The 18,489-nt window shown below is 42.8% G+C and overlaps 1 protein-coding gene across 12 annotated transcripts in view; it reads left to right on the forward strand.

Moving 5' to 3' along the window:
- The window catches only part of EXD3 (exonuclease 3'-5' domain containing 3), a 296,388-nt gene that overhangs the window by 102,851 nt on the left and 175,048 nt on the right, over positions 1–18,489 (forward strand). For all 12 annotated transcript variants that reach the window (XM_072883192.1, XM_072883193.1, XM_072883198.1 and 9 more), the window contains 4 exons: positions 7,388–7,441; positions 8,021–8,160; positions 9,002–9,102; positions 16,322–16,395. In XM_072883192.1, coding sequence (XP_072739293.1) covers positions 7,388–7,441; positions 8,021–8,160; positions 9,002–9,102; positions 16,322–16,395 — 369 coding nt within the window. The remainder of the gene's footprint in view (positions 1–7,387; positions 7,442–8,020; positions 8,161–9,001; positions 9,103–16,321; positions 16,396–18,489) is intronic.

Genomic DNA, 18,489 nt, shown 5'->3' on the forward strand with positions numbered 1-18,489 from the left:
AAACGTGGCGGCTTTGTCCTCTTCTCAGAAGCCCTCCGAAGCCACGGGCCGTGGCTCCACGCCGCCCTCGACCCGGGCTGTCCCGGGCCGTGCCGGAGCCTGGCCGGGCTGCCGGGTGGAGGGCTCTGTGGGAAGGGCGATGGCTGCTGGTGGGGCCGGGACAATGCGGGGATTCAGCAGACCGGGGGTAATGCAGTGCGAGCGAGTCTGCGAGAGGCCCTGAATAGGCCAGGCTGTGCTTGAGAAGAATGAGGGGTAGGCAGAAGGCAAGCTAGTGTTTCATGGTCATCTTATGTTACACTTCAGCCTTTCAAAGAGTGTCTGGGGCTGGTTGAATGAACCTCTCTTGCACTGCGAATGCGGGAGCCGAAAGACAAAGGGGACTCTTGTCACTCGCAGGCCCCTTTCGGGAATAAAAGCCATTGTCACATGAACAGGGGCAGTCTGGCAGGCTGTGCATGCTTCAGTGCCCCATGATATCGCTAAGTCTCAGCAGAAATCACATTCAGGGCCCTGTCAGCTTTGATTAGCGGGGTCTCATGACTTAATGTGCTGCGATATTTCATGTCTAAGGGTGGCGGCTGTCTTTCTGTGGGATGAATGCCCTCTATTGTCCACTGAGTTATTTTATTTACATTTTTTTAAACAGCTTATAAAGGTAAAAAGATAGCTGTGCTTAAAGAAAAAAATCAAATTCCTTTGCTTCTGGATCAGTAGTGAGTGCTGCTCGGGTCAGATACAGTGAAACTTGTTTTCACAGTCAGCATCAAAGTTCTCGTCTTGTTTAACAGCTTTATAGTAAATTCTGAACAGGTGGCAGTGGAGCTGGGTTTAGGAAGGAAACAATAAATAATCTTTTTAGCCTCTGACAACCAGAAATATTCTTGGGCCTGAGAGAGCTCCCACTCCGACTTCTCTGCATCGGTCGCTAGCAGCTTTTTTCTCCCCTTCCTCAGTTTGGTTCTTAAACAAGAATATTGGACTAAGCTATTAGTGGCATGGGGAGTATTTAATTTTTAAGGTTTTTGGTTGTTGACCATCCAGATTTCTCTGTTTTCAAAAGCAGAGTATATTTTTTCTACTAATGTTTCATCTGTTAATTTCTACAAATAATGAAGGTTGATTCTATATGTTAAATTCGGTTAATGTTTGCTCTTTCAGTTAAGATAATGTGGATTATCTATTAAAATTCAGTTGTTAAAATGTGTCATAAAATAACTTGGAGTACCCAGAGAAAAAGCTCTGTAGACACAGAATTCAAAGTTTTTGTCAGCAATACAAACTACTACAGAAGTAATTTATTAATTCAGTAGAAAGGCTGGTTGACGAAAGAGTTAAAGGAATACAAATATCCTAAGCTGTAGAAATGCGCCAACATGACCTTCAGTTGTCAGTGTAGTGATGGTTTGAACACTGATTCAGGGATGTTATTGTTTGTAGTCCTACTTCATACATGGTGCTTGAGTCCACATGGTGTATTTTTGCAAATCTGTCAATACAGACCAGTGTTAAGATTGATTGAGCACATTAATGGTTATTCAGATTTTGGATTTCTTCACTCTGACTTTTTTGAGCCGTTCTCAGGACAGTGAAAATGTCTCTGATACTGCTTCTTTCCCCCATTCACCACCTTAATTACAAAGGCTTGTTGAACTCTTACTGTAGTTTAAAGTGTGTGCATTTGAATTTCCTTGTTTCTTTTAAATTAAAAATAATAATCGATAAGAAAAACAAGGACAATGTTACAGGGGATGTTTCTCATGTAAAGATGATGATGTCAGTCTCAACCCTTTTTTCCTATTAACCTAATCTACTGCTAAAGGGCAGCTTTAATGGCACATTGCCTGCTAGATTCTTGCCGCTCCAGAACAGAGGTAGCCAACCTGCAGGCCATGGACCACTCTGCCGCCTGCTCCCAAACACCGTGTCTTCTGGAGCACCTCTGCTATGGGCGTCTGTCTGATGAAGTGGTTGGGAAGGAGCTTGAGTGTTGCTGGGAAATAAGAGTTCAGATGGTAGTATTCTGCTCCTACTGCCAGCATTTCTGGGCTCTCGTCAAGCAAGCGGGCCCTTGGAGAGGAGGTGTGAATGTGCAGCAGATCCAGCCATACGGAGAGTCTGCATCTGGAGGCTCTGCTGAAGGTGGGTGGCCTGTGTGCACAGGAAACTTGGGCAGTGCTCTAGAGGATCACCCATTTGTGAGCGTGCACTGACCAGTTAAACCAGGTCTAAAACGGCTTTGAGTGACCTGAGGGAGACAAATCATGGAAGTGTTTGCTTCACTTCCCTCTTCCCTTCACCTATGCACACGCATATTCCAACCTTGACTTTTACTTCTCTCCCTCTACCTCAAATTCTTTAGATATGAGTAACCTGTCACTAGTTAATTTTGATGGTCTCACTCCTTATAAAATATGTTCCTGCTCTCTTGAAAGTGGACCTGGGAAATGTCATGTTCTTCTTGTTTCTGAAGATCTTCCTGAAGACAGCTGTGTATATTGTATGCTCTTTAAGCAGGAAGTAATTAAACATCTAACCCGATGTCATACACTATGCAGTGATGCACTCTGAGAGTTTGAGCAAAGCTGGTTAGCCACAAGTTTGAAATGAGTGATTCCAAAACACAAAACAGATGTTCCCAATGATTCTACACATGGTGTGCCTTTTACTCAATTATTTCTACCATTATTATGTATCCAGGCTTTGATCACTGTGATTTCCTTAGAGTTGACGTTGGATCCTCCTCTGCAAAGGCTCGGTCTGTAGTTTGGTCTATTGTATGGGTTTTCAGAAATTCCTTGGTTCAGAAATACTACACTAAGTCAGGCACAGGCATATTTACCTTTGTGTTGTCCCAACTTGCTTGCAGCAGAGCTAGGTAATGCAGGAGTCATCAGAAACCATTTGTGTCTGTCCTGCATCATCACTCCAAGCAGTGCTACTAGCAAAAGGTTATTCCTCTGATGCTAACCCCACCGTGGGAAAATTGCCTAAATTGTCAGTGTAGACACCACCCAAGTGCACATGCCCTTGCAGATAAGATCTTGTGTGGCTTCCTGCACTTCGTACTGTATATGGAAAGAATAGTCATTTTTAGATGAGACAGAGCCAATTGCATTCAAAACAAGTAGAGAGGATCAGGTATTGGTGCAGGGTGCTCTGGGCTTGTGTGTTCACTTCAAAACACTCCCCATTTTCCCATACTCTTGTTTTTGCAATCGCATGACTAGAAGAGTGGTCTGGTGCTTGTGGCTAGGCCTGAATGCGTCAAGTTTGGGTAACTTCCCCCATCCTATGGTCAATGCACCTACACACATTTTAGATAGAATTTAATGTAGTATTGCCCAGCTTTGAATTCTTCCCCATCCTCATCCAACCCTCCTTGGCTATATTTTTAGGTGTTTATCCTTGGGAAACAAAACTATTACAAAATGTCCAACTATGATTTTTGCTTTCACCATAATTGAATCAAAGAATGACCCAAAGCTCCCTTGGGACAATGAGAAGACTCACGAACTTTGATGGGATTTGAATCAGGCACTGGGTCATCACCTTTTCTCCTGTACTAAGCAGTGGCTTCATCCTGTACCTGTCCCGTATACGCTTGGGGGATGCAAGGCAAGACAGGGACCAACCTTTCCCATATTTCTGTTATGATCTGGGGCAGGAGGGTTTTAGTATAGGTTAAACACTTCTATGTGTAGCAATAATGTTAATAATGCTAATCTTTTGCTGTTACTAGATTACATGCTAGAAACTCTCTAGGTATGAAATGTATTTTTGTGAAAAAGCTACTTGTACCACCAGTCAGGACTACAACACGTTCTCTTTGTAGTTTGAGGGAGGGTGAGTAGACCCTGATAAGCTGACAATAGGTTAGCGTTCACCAGAGCTTTTCCATGTTCCTGCATCGGTCGTAGCTGGGGTTTTTGCTCTTATTGATCAGCTGGTGAAGTGGGGGAGGTATCTGCTGCTTAGGATTTTTGTTGCCCTGCTGATCCAACCTGAGTCTGAGGATCTGCAGTTGGACTAACGTGATTGCTAGCTTCCAGCTACCCTGGCTAGTCTTCCAGCACAGCTTGGAGAGTGCAGCACTGCATATGGGGAAATGCATGTTTCTTGGCTGGGGAGGGGGATTCTCATCATTTCAGTTACAGCATGCTGTCTGCCTAATTAAAGTGTTTGTTTTCTAACTACAGTCTGCGAATGAGTCTGCGAATGAGATGTTGCTTTTCTGGAGATCTTATCATCTATAAAGAGACTGTTAAAAATAGGGTCGTTTTACACAAAACTTGTTTGTGGAGTGAAACAATTCAAAACATGAAATAACAAAACAAAATCTTAAAATAGCTCTAAGTTGAGACCACAGACACAGCTGCCAAACACTTTCATCTTTATTACGGTTATTCATATCTCTTCTCTTATTATTCCTATTGTAAGCACGATGATTTTATCTCAGTTGTCCTCGCTGTTCAGCCAGCCAGCCCAAGGAACTACACCCTGCAATCCAGCCTGGTTGTTTGTTCCTAGGACCCAGGTCATGCGTCTCCTTCCACGTTTAGCTTTGTGCATGGACGAGGCTGCTGCCCCACTGCTGATGGTGTTCCCTGCTGCGGGAGGTTTCTGCCAGCAGCACAATTTGTCTGACAGCTCCGTCACCTACTTTAGCTGGGTGATGTTAAAATGATGTTAAAAGCCAGCTTGTGTGGTTTGCTTGAAGTTCCTCTGACCTGCAGCAGTGGTGGTGGTGTGAGCTGGGTCTGCCGCAGCCGGGGTTGGAAGGCGATGTCTCTCCACGCTTTGGCTAAATGGATATTCATTGCTCTACTCCCTTTGGTACAGCGTAGAATATACCTCCAGTAAAAGAGGAAAACCTAACCTGACATGGCGCATGTTCATCTGATTAAGTCACCCGTATGGTTAATAGAGATGGAGATAAAACTATGCCATTTTGATAACAGTTCTGCAATTAGGTTAATCTGAACATGCATGTGAACATTAAAAAGCTATTAGGGAAACCAGTGTATGCTTGCATGTTAAAACTAATGGATTACTTGTTTAATAAAAGGTACTAATGAGATCAAAGGGTGAAACAAGATTTTGAGAGCTGCAAGTCTTTTTTTTTTTTTTTAATTCCGCAAACAGATAGCTGGGAGGAAAATAAAACCAGCTGCCAAAGCTTTGGAGACCCAAACCCCTTCTTCAAGTCCAAAAGAGAAGTAGCAACCTTCAACTTGTATATTGTGTACAAGTTGAGAATAATGTGATGTTGATCTGATAATTTGAGAGAAGAGGTACTTGATGCTTGTGGAGCAGAGCAGCGTATTATCCTCTGAACAGGTGGAATAGTTATAAAGTCTGGAGTCAGAGAGAGATTTGGTTGAAGATTTAGCTGGGCTGAGAAATTATCATGTGCCTTTCTATTCAGTGTCTGGTTTGTAGCATACAGTCACTGCATTAATGTTAGTTCCTGCTTTTGTCACTTAAAGCTCTTCTGTTGATTTCTGGTTTTGGGACGAAGCCTGGACTATCAGTGATGCAGTGTTCATTTTGTGTTTAAAAAACAAACAAACAAACAAAAAACCCAAACCCCAAAGCCCCCAAAACCCAAACCAAAACAAACAGAAAAAAAAATGTTTTCCCACTGATAACCGGGTATCAGTAAGTATATTATCTGGACAGTAAGACTGAATGATTGAGCGTACGTGGTGTGTGTTGGTTGTCTGCTTTTGTACACTCAGTCTTTGATGCAGTGGGTGAAATACATGTGTGAATTTCCCAGAAGGTAATGTAATCCACAGCTTCTGCTGTGAGCAATGCTCGGATGAGCTGTTAGGTTTTGTCTGTGTTGCTTGGCTGGGTGTGCAGAACATGTGCTTCTAGTGATGAGTTAAGTTGAGGTCATTTAAATGCTAGGAGAGATCACAGAAAATGTGCTTCAGGGTGTGCTTCTACCCCCACTTAGGTTATTTTTCTGGTTAAATTTTTCTATAAAGGTTTCATGCAGGTGAAGTGTAATGATGAGGTTTGTGTTTGCTTGGAGGGAATGCACTTTTTTTACTGTATTATGTTTACGTATTCTAACAAATAACACAGTTCTAAAATGCAACTATTTTGACAAACAAATCCATCATTTTCATGATCTTTCTCTCAAAGCAAAATCAATCACAGATAGCAGAGGAACCTGCTGAAGATAAGAGCTTTTCCTCTGAGCCTTAACGTACTGTTTTATCCTCATCTGAATAAGCAGGCATTTGTGAACTCAGTTGATTACGTACTCTGTCCTGTTGTTGCTTAGCATTACATGCATGCTGCAGTAGGGTCAGAGATGTCGTGTTTTCAAACACTGTTTACAACCGTTTTGGAAAATACAGCCTAACTTTGCAAAGTAATTAGAAAGACACTTCATGTAAAACATCCTTGTTACCTAGTTCTCAATTACGTCAGTACTAACACATAAATGCGCTAGAAGGCTCCTTGCTCTTATTACTCTATTTACTGGAACAATACACTATATTAAAGGAAGCCATTATATGCTTATTCTGTATTTGAGATCCAAGTATTCTCACACACTACAGAAATTAGACACTATTAACTGCTTAAAATCCTAATTAGTTTATATGCCTCCCAAGCAATGCACAGTTAGATCTTAATACCTTTCTGTAATCACCAAGCTGGGACAGGATAGACAGTGGCTGAACCAGTTCTTCCTGCAGTCTGAGTTACTGCAGTTCACCATAGCAGAGTTTCCTCATCTGCAGAAGATACTGATTCGGAGTTAATTTGTGAACGTGGCAGGTCTTGGCTTATCAAAGATTTGTAGATACCACAAAAGGGAAAAATACAGTTCTTACCGTCTTTCTGATTGTAGTGAACCTTAGCACTTTCAGGAGTGTGGAGCTACGCAGAAATTATAAAAACTAAGACCTCTTGATTCCAGGGTCTTTTAAATCTTGAGTTGCTTTCACAAAATGCAGCCATTTTACAAATTTAAAAGGCACAGCAAGATGGATAAAGTTAACTCAGAAAGGTGTGGTGGGTCAGGTGTTTTTTACAATTCTATTGATAGAAAATATCCATCTTAGCTGATTTTGTTCAAGCACTTTACTTTCTCTCTCTCTTTCTACCAGACAACTTGATCTTTAATTTTTGCTCCAGGGTGTGCTGCTGCTTGGAATATGCAACTCTGCCAGGAGTGCTCTTGTACATTTCTAAGTGGAATGTATGTGGCCAAATGTTTATATGATTTGTACTTGAAAATTTAACAGAAATAATTAGCACATTAAAAATTTGTATAATAGCGTATCTATTTTGCTTTGGAATAATGCCCATTTATCCACTATGTTGTTGTTCTCCTAAATACACAACTTTTTTTTGTATTTTCTAGGCAGCCATACTGAGTATTAAGCTAAAATTACAGCCAGATCAAGATGTGGAGAAGGTGAGTCATTTCCTCTGCAGGCTTCTCTGTCATCAGATCCACCTCTTGTTAAGCAGGAGATCCATCAAGGCCCTCCAAGTTGTGCTGCCTTTCACTTGAGGCTTTACTTTGTTCCAAAGAAGTAACTGCTGCATTGCTGATGTACCTTTACACCTAGGGAAGTGACAGAGTGTATTTTGTTAGACCCCCTTACAGCTTACTGGACTGTTTTTCTAGCTGCAGCCACTGTTATAAAAAGTTCTGGCTGTGTTCTTGACAAATGGCTATCACTATGATGGAGTTTAGTGCTTTTGCTATTTTGAGGTTTTGCTAGTATTTGTGTTGAAAATGTCACGTCGTTTGTGTTGGCTAATACTTGTGTTGAAAGTGTCACATCACTCTTTCAGGCAGCACTGGTTGATTAAGCAGGGGGTTTGTGACTTGCTCGCCATGTCTGAGCGGCAGGGAGTGGGACAGCCCTCTGCCAGGCTTCAGTTTGCAATGTCACAGACCTCTTCTGTGCCTTCCGCAGTGCTCAGTCTGCAGAACATGGTGATCAAAGGCAGGGCACAGTGCCTTAAATGTAATTTCTTCTCCTAGATGTGTACGCCGCTACTGCTCCAAGATAAAACTAACTTGGTGGAAGATTATGTGGGAGAATATCCTGAGCTCCAGAGCAAGCTCTTGCAGATCCTGGACACGTGGTGTGAACCTGGTTTTAATATCAGAGACATCACAAGGTAGAAATGCTTGTTGACTTTTCTAAACAGCTGGGGCCAACTTGCTGTCAGAGGACAGTATGTTCTCTGGTTGTCTATCCAAGATCGTTTCTCAGAGTAATGGAGTGCAATATATTTACTTTTCAGATGAGAAAAGGGAAATTCTGGTGTCTGTGCCAGAGTCTTCTCAAACACCTCAGCCCGTAAGACAGAGGTATCACTCCTATTGACAGATGCTCAGTTCCCGCCAGGAGAAAGGAGTGCAAAATGAAACCTGTGCAGTAGATCTTAGCAATGTGACAATATCAAAGCTTCCTCCAGGAGGTTGTAGCAATCAGACTCTCGTGCTTTGCTGCAGACGAGGGTGAGTTTCAGTATCGGTTGTACAGGTTTTGCAGGAAGATAATACTGTGATGAAGTGGCAGAAAAACAAGAGATGCAAGTGGTTAACCTTCATGTGCTCGTGAAATAGTCGTGTGTGTTTTAATTTATAAATTGCCTCTCACTAGAATAGCCCCTGTCAGTCACAAAGCCAAGAGTACAGTCAAACTCGCAGTGTAGATGCAATAGTTGCAGTCTTAGTTCTGAAAAAAGACGAGACGGAATTGCTCACTTTCTTGAAAATAAGCCTCTGGACTTGCTTCAGTCATTGATATTGATGTGGCACAGAGTCATTGATATCATGGGATATTTGTGTGGTCATATTGTTGGCTTTTTGCTGTAACTTGGGAAAGGTAGGGGACTGTTCTTACCAATACCTAGCAAATACTAGTACCTCTACCGTTAAATATCTACTATTTGGGAAACATACTTTACGTGATTCTACAGATGTTTCTTTCTGATTTTGTTTATTTGCTTACAGACAATATCAAGGCCTGTCTAGGTACAAACCAGATAAATTTAACCGCAAAATGCTAAGCAAGCTGGTCTTCAGGCTCCTAGACCGATTTAACGTAGATCCAGGTATGTGATATTGCAACATATTGTGGAGTTATCTCACCAATAAAGAACAGATGAAGTCAATTTGTCTCCTTCCATGTTCAGCAAGGAATCTCTGCTGTAATTTATCATGGGGAGCTTCAGGGTTTAATTAATGATATTGAAGAACAAAGCTGGTAAGTTATGGGAATTATCACTTTGTGCTGTCGAAGAATGAAGTGCTTGTGACTAATAGACTGCTTCTTCCATGATATGAAATAAATCTTGACCTCAGAATGGCTCTACGTAAACATATGATGGTCAACTTTGAGTTATGACTCCATTCCACTCATATAAGAGGCAAGTCATTATTCATCTGGGGATCTGTTTTCTTGAGTTATGGGTCCGTCAGCTGGGAAGAGATAACCCTTAGGAAGCAGGAACCTCAAGCCCTTTGTATTCTTTGCATAAGCTAGGGTTGGTGGTAGGGAGTTTTAAGGCTCTTGCAGCCTTCTGAGAGAAGTAACACATTTTACATCACTGAATAGAACTGCTTCACTACCAGTTATCTAAAAAAAATCTACTTTGTTTTGCTTTGGTTGTTAGCAGGGACTGTTGATCTTTTTTTCTTCTCTTTGGGACGTTGCATCAGACACCTTTAGGTGCACCGTTAGGTTTTACCCTGCAAAGCTTTCCACCATCAGCCCAAGATATGCGGTTCTCTTTTCTTGGACTGAAAAGTGTTTTCTAACCACAAATTGTGGGCTTATTACACCTGGCAGCAACACTATATTGCATATTAATCTTCACATCTTTAGACTGGCGTTCAAAAGTTAATAAGATAATCCTTACAAACCCTCACTGGAGGATAAGTAAATATAATTAAACTTAGCACGTTGGTCTGAAAGCTGAGACATATGCGGGGCGATTTATTTAAAATCTAAAACCTTCCGAGGAGTTTACTAGTCTTCAGTAATTTTTCCTCCTTTACAAGGTTGGTCATTCAGTAGGCTGTATTGCCTTTTACGATCTGTAAAGAGAATTGAGTTGTTCCCCTTTCCTTATGAAAGATCCACCAAGGGTATGATACTAACTGTAGAGGTGAAATGATATAACTGTTCACATGCAAAATCCCGAGAAATTAAAAAAAAAAAAATCTCGGAGAGGAGCATGTAGCTGTTATCTCAGGTGCTCTTTGTGGGATGGTAGTGTGCCTCAGCCTGGTGATGGTGTTCCAGATGTTGTAGCTGCTGATAATAATGGCCAAATCTTGCTGGTCCTCCACAACACATTCACTGGTGAGGAGGTTCCTTGAGGTAGATACAGATCCCATTCCTGCCTACGCTTCCAGAGTGATTTATCCCGTGCAAACTGCAATGTCTACAGTGCAGGATAAGTCACTCGCTAGAGAGGGCTGTCCACCTCTGTTGATGTGAGAGGGGATGTGGGCTACTGATTTAGACAAGATGCCAGATTTGGGGCAGCTAAAACCAGTGTTGGATGACTCTCATAGTCCCATGTGTGAAAGTAGGTGTTTATTTTTTACGTAATATCACATGTAATTCAGAGCAGGACTTCACACTTTGCTAAGCTGTGGCCATCTTAGTCTCCTTTGAAATGCTTTGGAAGGGGATGAATGCCTACAGAGGAATTCCTGCCTTAGTGCTGGTCCTGCTTGAACTGACTTGGGAAATGGTGGCAGCTGGAATAACATGGCTTTCCTTTTCTTCCCACCTCTCTCCCCTCCCTTCCTCTGAATTTCTGGGTGTTTTTTCTCCATTCTGTAGTGGAATTAAATCTGGCTGTGAGGAAAAAGCGTACAAAAAGGAAGCAGGCTAGGTAAAATGTACAGATTAAAAAAAAACAACTAATTTCTCTTGTTCTGAACAGCTCCACCAAAAGCTAGCAGTGAGGAAAAACTCACACTTGTTGTCATCTAACCTGATTGTGGGCTTGTTTGATGCCGCAGTCTTCTGCTGCTGCTTTCCATCTCCTCTTCACTCATGACTCCTACTTGCCGAAAGAGGCTGAGAGCAGCAGCAGAAGAGGGAAGTGGCTTTCAGTGAGAGAGGCTGGAGGAGGACAGGGTTTCTTGGTATGAGAAGGCAAACTTGTATGTGACTCAGTTCTTGCAGTTCCAAATCTACTTTCATATTTCACTGCCTGAGCTCACTCTTATCCACTCACAGGAAATTTCACTGACTGCTAAGCAAAACTTAGGTGTTGATAAGCCACTAAGATTTGAAACACTCCTTGGAACTGCCAGTCTTAAATTTCATAGCCAGACAGGAGGTGGCCCAATATAAAAAAGACCTGGAACCTCAGGGGGAAATAAAAGCCATCATCTTAGATAGTCCACCTCTTCTTTTTCTGAACTGTATTCCAGTATTCCTGTTAACACACAAAACAGTGCCTGGTAGGGGGAAGATTTTCTGCCGAGTCCCAAAGGTGTCGCAATAAACTGTATGTGGATTCCATTTAATTAGCTTTATTGGGGAAGGAAGAAGTTGGGGAGAAATGGTATGTGACTGAGGAAACTGAGTTTTATAGAGTCTTTTCTCACACTTGGGTCAATATGCTCTGGTTTAACAAGCCTGTGGCTTTTGCAGACTAATTACTTAATGCTCTTTGGAGACCCTGTGAGATTGACTTAGATTTACAAACGCAAGTTTCGGTCAAAACGGTTCTCAGAGATGAGGGAACAGACCCTACCTAGGTTTGAAATGGTTGAGTCTATTTTCTGTTGTGTTTTTGCACAGCCAGTATAGCACAGAGAGTTCAGTGGCGTTTTTCATTGCAAATTCCCTGGGTACGAGGTAGAAATGACACCACTCTGAGTATACCCGTCCTCATATATTGGGCCTTAGTGCCTGTATGACAATAAAGCAGATAATAGTGGTGTTGACAGAAAAGAGATGTTAACTGAATGCACCGTTAACAGTTGTCGTCGTCCTGTAGCAGCGCGATGAACTAGCTGAGCACCTTAAGTTCTGAATGCTAGGAAGATGTTTTTACCATAGGCTCTAAAAAGTCTTTTTAGCATAAACTAAGAGCAATGTTTCTCTTCATTTGGCCACCAGGTTATCCTGCTGGTTTAACCTTTAATTTCAGTCTGGTGCGAACGCTCCCTACGAGCCCGCAGAGCTGCTCTGGGAGAGCGGCGTTGTCCCTCCGCTGGCGCTGGGGCAGCAGAGGGCAGGCGAGGGCTGCTCCGCGCCCGCGCTCTGCTCGGCGGGGCACCGCTGCCCGCCGCCGTGGCGGCCCTGCGGGAGCTGCGAGCGCGTCGCGGCGGTCACCGGGGAGAGCTCCGGCAGGGACTCGTGGGAGTCTGCCCCGGGCACTTTCAAAAGGTGCAGTGCTAGAGACAGGAAGGACTGTTAGGACTCCACGGGAATGCCTTTGGAAGGAGGACATTTCAGATGTTTTTACCTTTTCCTCGTTAAGACAGAGCAGGAGGTTATTCCTTTCCTTTACATTTGCTTTACGAGGGTTGTTTCCCCCTACTTCCATGGTGATTTTCCTTCAGAGTTTTTTAGCTCTCATGTTAAATACCGGCACGTCTCTACATAGCACTGTAACCAAGAAGAACCTCTAGGCTTAGACGTCAGAAGATAGGAGCCATCCATTCCTGAGGTTGCAGCGGCTGCAGAGTCAAGATGCTGAAGGAGAAGGGGATTGAACATGCCAGGGTCCTTTCTGGGGCCCTTACTTTCTCCGCTACGTTTTTGTCTACTGAGGTACAGGCAGTAGAATATGATCTGCTCTAGACCAAGGCAAGCTGGCCAGCAGCTCCAAGCTTTTCGTTGGAAAAGCTGTCACCACGCTTGCAGTTCTGAGCATGAATTCATCATATCCAGACATAGGTCTGCAGACCACACCAGAGCATTTTTTCCTTTAGGCATAGATTGAAACCCTTATGCTATGCTCTCTGTTCTTCCTCCAGTCAGCTAGTGCTCCAGGCAGCAAAGCTAGCAGGTGGCTCAGGGCTTTGGGGGTAGTCTGGAGCTTCTGCTGTTTTACCTTCCTTTCTGAGGACTGCTGACCTTGACCTATAGTAGCACAGAGGATTTTATGAGAAACACTAATGCATCTTTGAGGCTACAACAAGAAGAGGTTTTCTGGAGTTCGGCCCTACCCTCCACTAATTCGCACTTAGGGACTAATCTCATAATACTCTGAGAGAGTAATGCGCATCTTGCATCTCATCAGATTCCCCGGCAATCCTTGGCAATACCAGGGTAAAAGCCTCTAGTGTTTCAGGTACCCTGATTTTATTTTAAAAAGGCTCCTTTACTTTGTCCCCAAACAAAGTATGCTTTGTCTGGGACCTTCTGTTCTGCCAGCACAGGATGAAGGAGTCTCATTGTGGATGGAAGTGAAGCTCTCAGGGCAGTGTAAGGAGAGGATTGGGTCCACATCCCAGCTCAGGAGGCATCGCGTATCACCTGGGAGTGGTAGCCACGCACCACACCTAAAAATATATTGCGCCATGTCCCCAGTAGACATATCTTACTGATGTTACACGAGTGAAATGTGTGTATTGCGGGTTTCATACCCTGCGTGACAAATAGATTTCATTTTTACTTCCTCTTTGTTGCTAATAGCCATTAACTCGCTGCTAACGCCTGAGAGCAGACTGGATTTTTTGCTTCTGAGTCAGTCCCAGATGTGAAATGTAGTTCACATGAAGCACTGTTGTGGTGCAACTGCCAGGTTAAGAGTTAACACACGCCCAAAGAGGTGCCTTCACAGTATTACACCATTTGTATTCCACTACTGCTTCACAACCCAGTCATGATCCCAAAACCCCATTGTAAAAACACTGAATAGAAGGATGGTCCCTGTTCTGAAAAGCTTAGGACCTTGTCTTTTGCTCTGACCAACAGAACATTGGTTTTGGCTCAGGAGACCTGAGTTCAGACTCCTGTTCACTCAGCTAGGTGTCTGACCTTGAGTAAGTTGCTCTGCCCTGGAGCGCTTTGATTTCTGCAAATACAAGGTGTAGATGGCCATGAAACTGCAGGGACAAGGTCTGGCAAAGACTGCAGCACCACCTGCGTCACCCTCCTGCCCCAAAGCCAAAGGAGCTCCTTCTGTGATTTCTGATATACATGGAATGTGGAACTTCTTCTTAAAGACCTCCAAGGTGGAAAGTTTACCATCTCCTATACAACCTATGCCAGTTCTTATCTAGCCTTGCCAGTAGATTTTTGCTGTTTTTTCCCTCCAAAAGGCTGTATGGAATTTCTCTTGCCTTTATGGCTTTTGGTAGATGCATCTCACGTTTTACTTTGGGCTTTCTGATTTTATGTGTTTGTGCTGGTTTTTTGTATGTGTGTGATCCAGTTTCCATGTTCTTTTAACTTCCTCCTTGTGTTTGAGATCAGTAAAAGCTTCTGATTTAGCAGTTAAATCTCTTCCTTCACTTCCAATTTTTCCATTGCCAGCTCTTCTTAACTCCTTTTCCCCTTATAAATGATTTTCACATGAATCTTACTTGCCAGTTCTCTGAGTTTATTGAAGTCCGTTTTGTTGTTTTTATTTTACTGTTCTTCCTTTCCTTAGAGCTTTGAACTCTTCCTTTCATTGTCTCTCTTACCGTTACCCTTCATCCTCACATTTTCAATTAGTCCTTCTCTGTTTTTTCTAATCAAATATAGAAAACTGGATTCAAACTCAGGTCCTTTGCTCCATCAGAATAGAAAATGTCACTAGTGCCTTCAGAAATGTTCCAGTCCATCTGTGTTCCTCTGTCCTACTTTCCACACAGATAGCTGGGCACTTCAAATCCCTCAGTTCTGCCAAGTCCTGTGCTTTGGATATTTCCTCTAGAAGCTCAAAGAAAAAAACGTTCAATGGATCTTTTTGGTGACCTAGAGCAGTCATGCTGTGTTTCTTTCTGAAGTGCTTCAAAATCTTTAAGTTAGGTGGTGATATTATTAATTTTTCTGTTGATCTTACCTTCTTTAAAGAGTGTTGCTTTCCATGAGCTGATGATCTTTCCTCCAGATATTGGGATAACATCCGGAGGAAAGATCACCATATTTATTGGGATGATATCCTGTGGGATAATTGCAATAATTTCCTCAGATCCTTTGAGGGCAAGGATATGTTGTCACACTGTGGAAGATTAACTTAAAAATAACAGCTTTAAACATTTCTATTTGAGATGGAAATGTTCCGGTTATGAAGTGATGCTTCAAGAGACTCTGAGAAGCTGCAGTAACCAGTGGTACATCAATTCATACCTCGCTGATTCCAGGGTCTGGTATTCAGAGGTCTGTCTTCGTTTTCTCAGCTGTTAATCCTCGGGCATGCCATGTGTGGGGCACGGAGAGTGCTAAGCTCTGAGGCCCTTTGAGTCGGTAACACTAGTTTCTCCTGGTGTACGCTGATTCAAGGGAGGCTGCAGAGAATTTTCACTTTACTATTTTCTGTTACTGGTTCTGAGTGCTGGTCCTGCTCCTTCCGACTGCCAGTGAGATGGTTTTAGCCACTGAAACCCCAACGAAAGCTTTGGTTAGATCTTCCCCTGTACATACATACCAGCATCTAGCAAGAACTGACAGATACGTATGCTAATCCTAGTTAATGTATTTTATCTTCAGCTTTTATCTCTCTTTGCACTGGATTTCAAAACAAGGTGCTATGTGAAGATCTTGTTTTTTGCAGTTGTAATGAGGCATATCTATTGAAGATGACAGTAATAAAAATAATAACAACCATTGCTTGCTAGCTCAGCAAAACAGTAGTCACCTCCCTCTTTGTATGGATATGGAGTCTCTTTCATGGATATATATTTTATCGGAGGAACTTTAGCCACAAGTTTACATCCTGAGTAACATGTTCAAAACTGCTTCAATGAATTAACAGCACAGGTTCCAATTAAATCAAAAAGAATGCAGCCTCTAGAGACTGGAGGTGGTGCCTGTATGAGGATGCTACCTAATTAAAGGTGTGAAGTCATTGACTCTAAAGCATATTGAACCAGCAAGGGGATCTTATCATTCAAGGGTGGCAGAACCAGAGATATCAGAACCGAGGATTAGCATTGCTAATCATGGTTGAAAGTGTAAATAACAGTTTATAGCTTAGATAAGCTGACAATGTGTGTGTCTGTCCGTCATTGTTCCAAGTGTGATGGCATCCTGCCTTCCACATACCGAGTTTGAAATTGGGGAAGGAAAAATGTAATGTCTAGACCGTAAAACTTCAAGGAAGTTCAGCTATGTTGTATACTTAAATGTCTTTTTCCTTCTCTTAGCTCTCTGCCCTAATGTCATAAATCAGCGGCACTTGAGAACTCTGAATTACCTCTTTTACAAGAGATTTGTTGAGGTACGTTTCTGTATTGTGTGGCATGGGTGTGAACGAGGCTTTTTGTTTATTTTGCATTTTGAATAACATAATTGGTATGCTTGAGATGTATTGATGGTATATGAGCAAGTTTTCGTTGTGATTATTATTGTATAGAAATGCATTGGATCTGGCATTGGACATGTTTTTTCTGTGAGTGAATAGTTTGTGTGTCCATTCATATTCTAATGACTGGGTGTCATGATTGCTCAGAGCTGGATGCTTGTTCGCCTCAGCATCCTCAGCAGCGTTCTGAGACACAGGTAGGTAGGTCAGGGTACGCTCTCCATACGTTCAGTTTCTCTCAGCCATCTCAAATAAGCAGGAGCATACTGGCTAAAGAGTTTTTTGGTGTTTTTGGTTTGGGGGGGGGGGGGGTGTGTATTGGCTTTTTTTTAAGAACACTAGCTTTTAGGCATTCCGCATTGCTGGGTTCTTTGTAGGCAATTTGCTTTGGTACTTGTGGCCTGGCTGTGATAGGTATGGCCCAAACCTGCCACAGAAGCTTTTTTGTGCTAACAGCCTTGTTACTGCTGAGCAAAATGGTAGTACTTTCAACTCCTGAACCACTCTTTGAACTAACTTTACTTTTATCCAGCCTCCAAATTCTCTTTCCAAATACGCTGGTATTTGTCCTGGCACTGAGGGCTTGGAGAAATAAGAAGATGCCATTAATTCTTTCTAAGCAGCAGGTTTCTAGGAGGCAGCTTGGAAGTTGACTGTCTGCAGAATTACTTGACTATGGTTTCTCCTCCCCTCTCATGAGTGTACTGAGCCAAGTCACTGCCCTTTGGATGCTCTTGAGCACACTGCATTGGGGAGCACATTTCTCTTCTTGTTAACAGGGCAGTTTTGGTGCTTCTCTTGATGGTCTGGCATTCATCATTATCCTGTGCCTAGAGACAGATTGTACCAGCTGAGAGTAAGTTTTTGTTCTGCCTCTTCTGGATAAAACAGCTTGCACTTGTTGTATCAATTGGACTGTGAAGGACAAGGACCACAAGAGACTGAATATCATGGCGAAATGTTTCCATTTCTTGAATTTTGAATTATCAAGCTGTATTTGCCAGACATGGAGTGCTGTTTCATCTGCAGTTCATAGAAGACTTTCTGCCTGTACGTACAAGAGGCTTTTTTAACAGAGTTTTAACAGAATCCAACAGGTTGTTCAAATGTTCCTACAGTGCTATTGATCCAGTCTTCAGAGAGCCAGTTTTCAGGAAATGAGACACCTCCTCCGGAAGTGCCTGTTCTTTTGTTCAAAAGAGGATTTGTTTGATGTTCCAACAGAAGGCAGCAGTTGCATGTGTTTCTTCTGATCCCCCACCCCGAGTACTTTAAACGTGAAGATGGGGTTGAGTGATGGTCATCTGATGACACCATTCTGGCACAGCCAGTTTGGCTTCCAAGACCTTCTGACCCATCGGTGAAGGCTCTGATCTGTCTTTGCTGCCTGCCAGATCCACTGACAGAAGACCTGGGGAGGACTGAGCATTTCGACGTTCTGCATCTCAAAGCTTTAATGTTGGATGACATCATTCTAGAGAGCTTGGTCATCCGCAATGAGAGAGTAGAAAGCATTTATCCAGGTGTATTTATTTAGCAGAGTGGAATGGATTCTTGATCTGGTGTTCTGCTCTCTCTGGCCTTCCATTTCCTTTGTTTTGGAGTATTTGCTTGATTTAAAGTATCCAAGCTGGCCAGTTACTTCCATTAAGGTACGTTTGGCAGCTGTTTCTGGACACAGTCCCTTCTTCTGAGAGCTCTTTGGTGTTCTCTGTTTACCATTCTCAGCTGTGTATGAGGTCTGGTTAAATGGCTCCTTTATCTCACTAGTATTTACATTACATGCTTGTATATCTCAAAGGTGTTTTCTTTGAGGCTCTTACTCCCTGTTTGCTCTTGTACCTTTCCATAAAAGTGGCACTAGTAATCACTGTTACCTCTGCCAGAAGTGGGAGCACGGCTCAGGCCTCGGTGACTGATCTGTCTCATGCAGCCTGTGTTCTTGGCAGAGTTCAGAGTAGGTCCCATCCCGAGTTTCTCCACAAGGTTGGCTCTGAACTACATCGGAAT

The sequence above is a fragment of the Ciconia boyciana genome, chromosome 18, assembly GCF_034638445.1.
Source record: "Ciconia boyciana chromosome 18, ASM3463844v1, whole genome shotgun sequence".
Lineage (NCBI taxonomy): Eukaryota > Metazoa > Chordata > Aves > Ciconiiformes > Ciconiidae > Ciconia > Ciconia boyciana.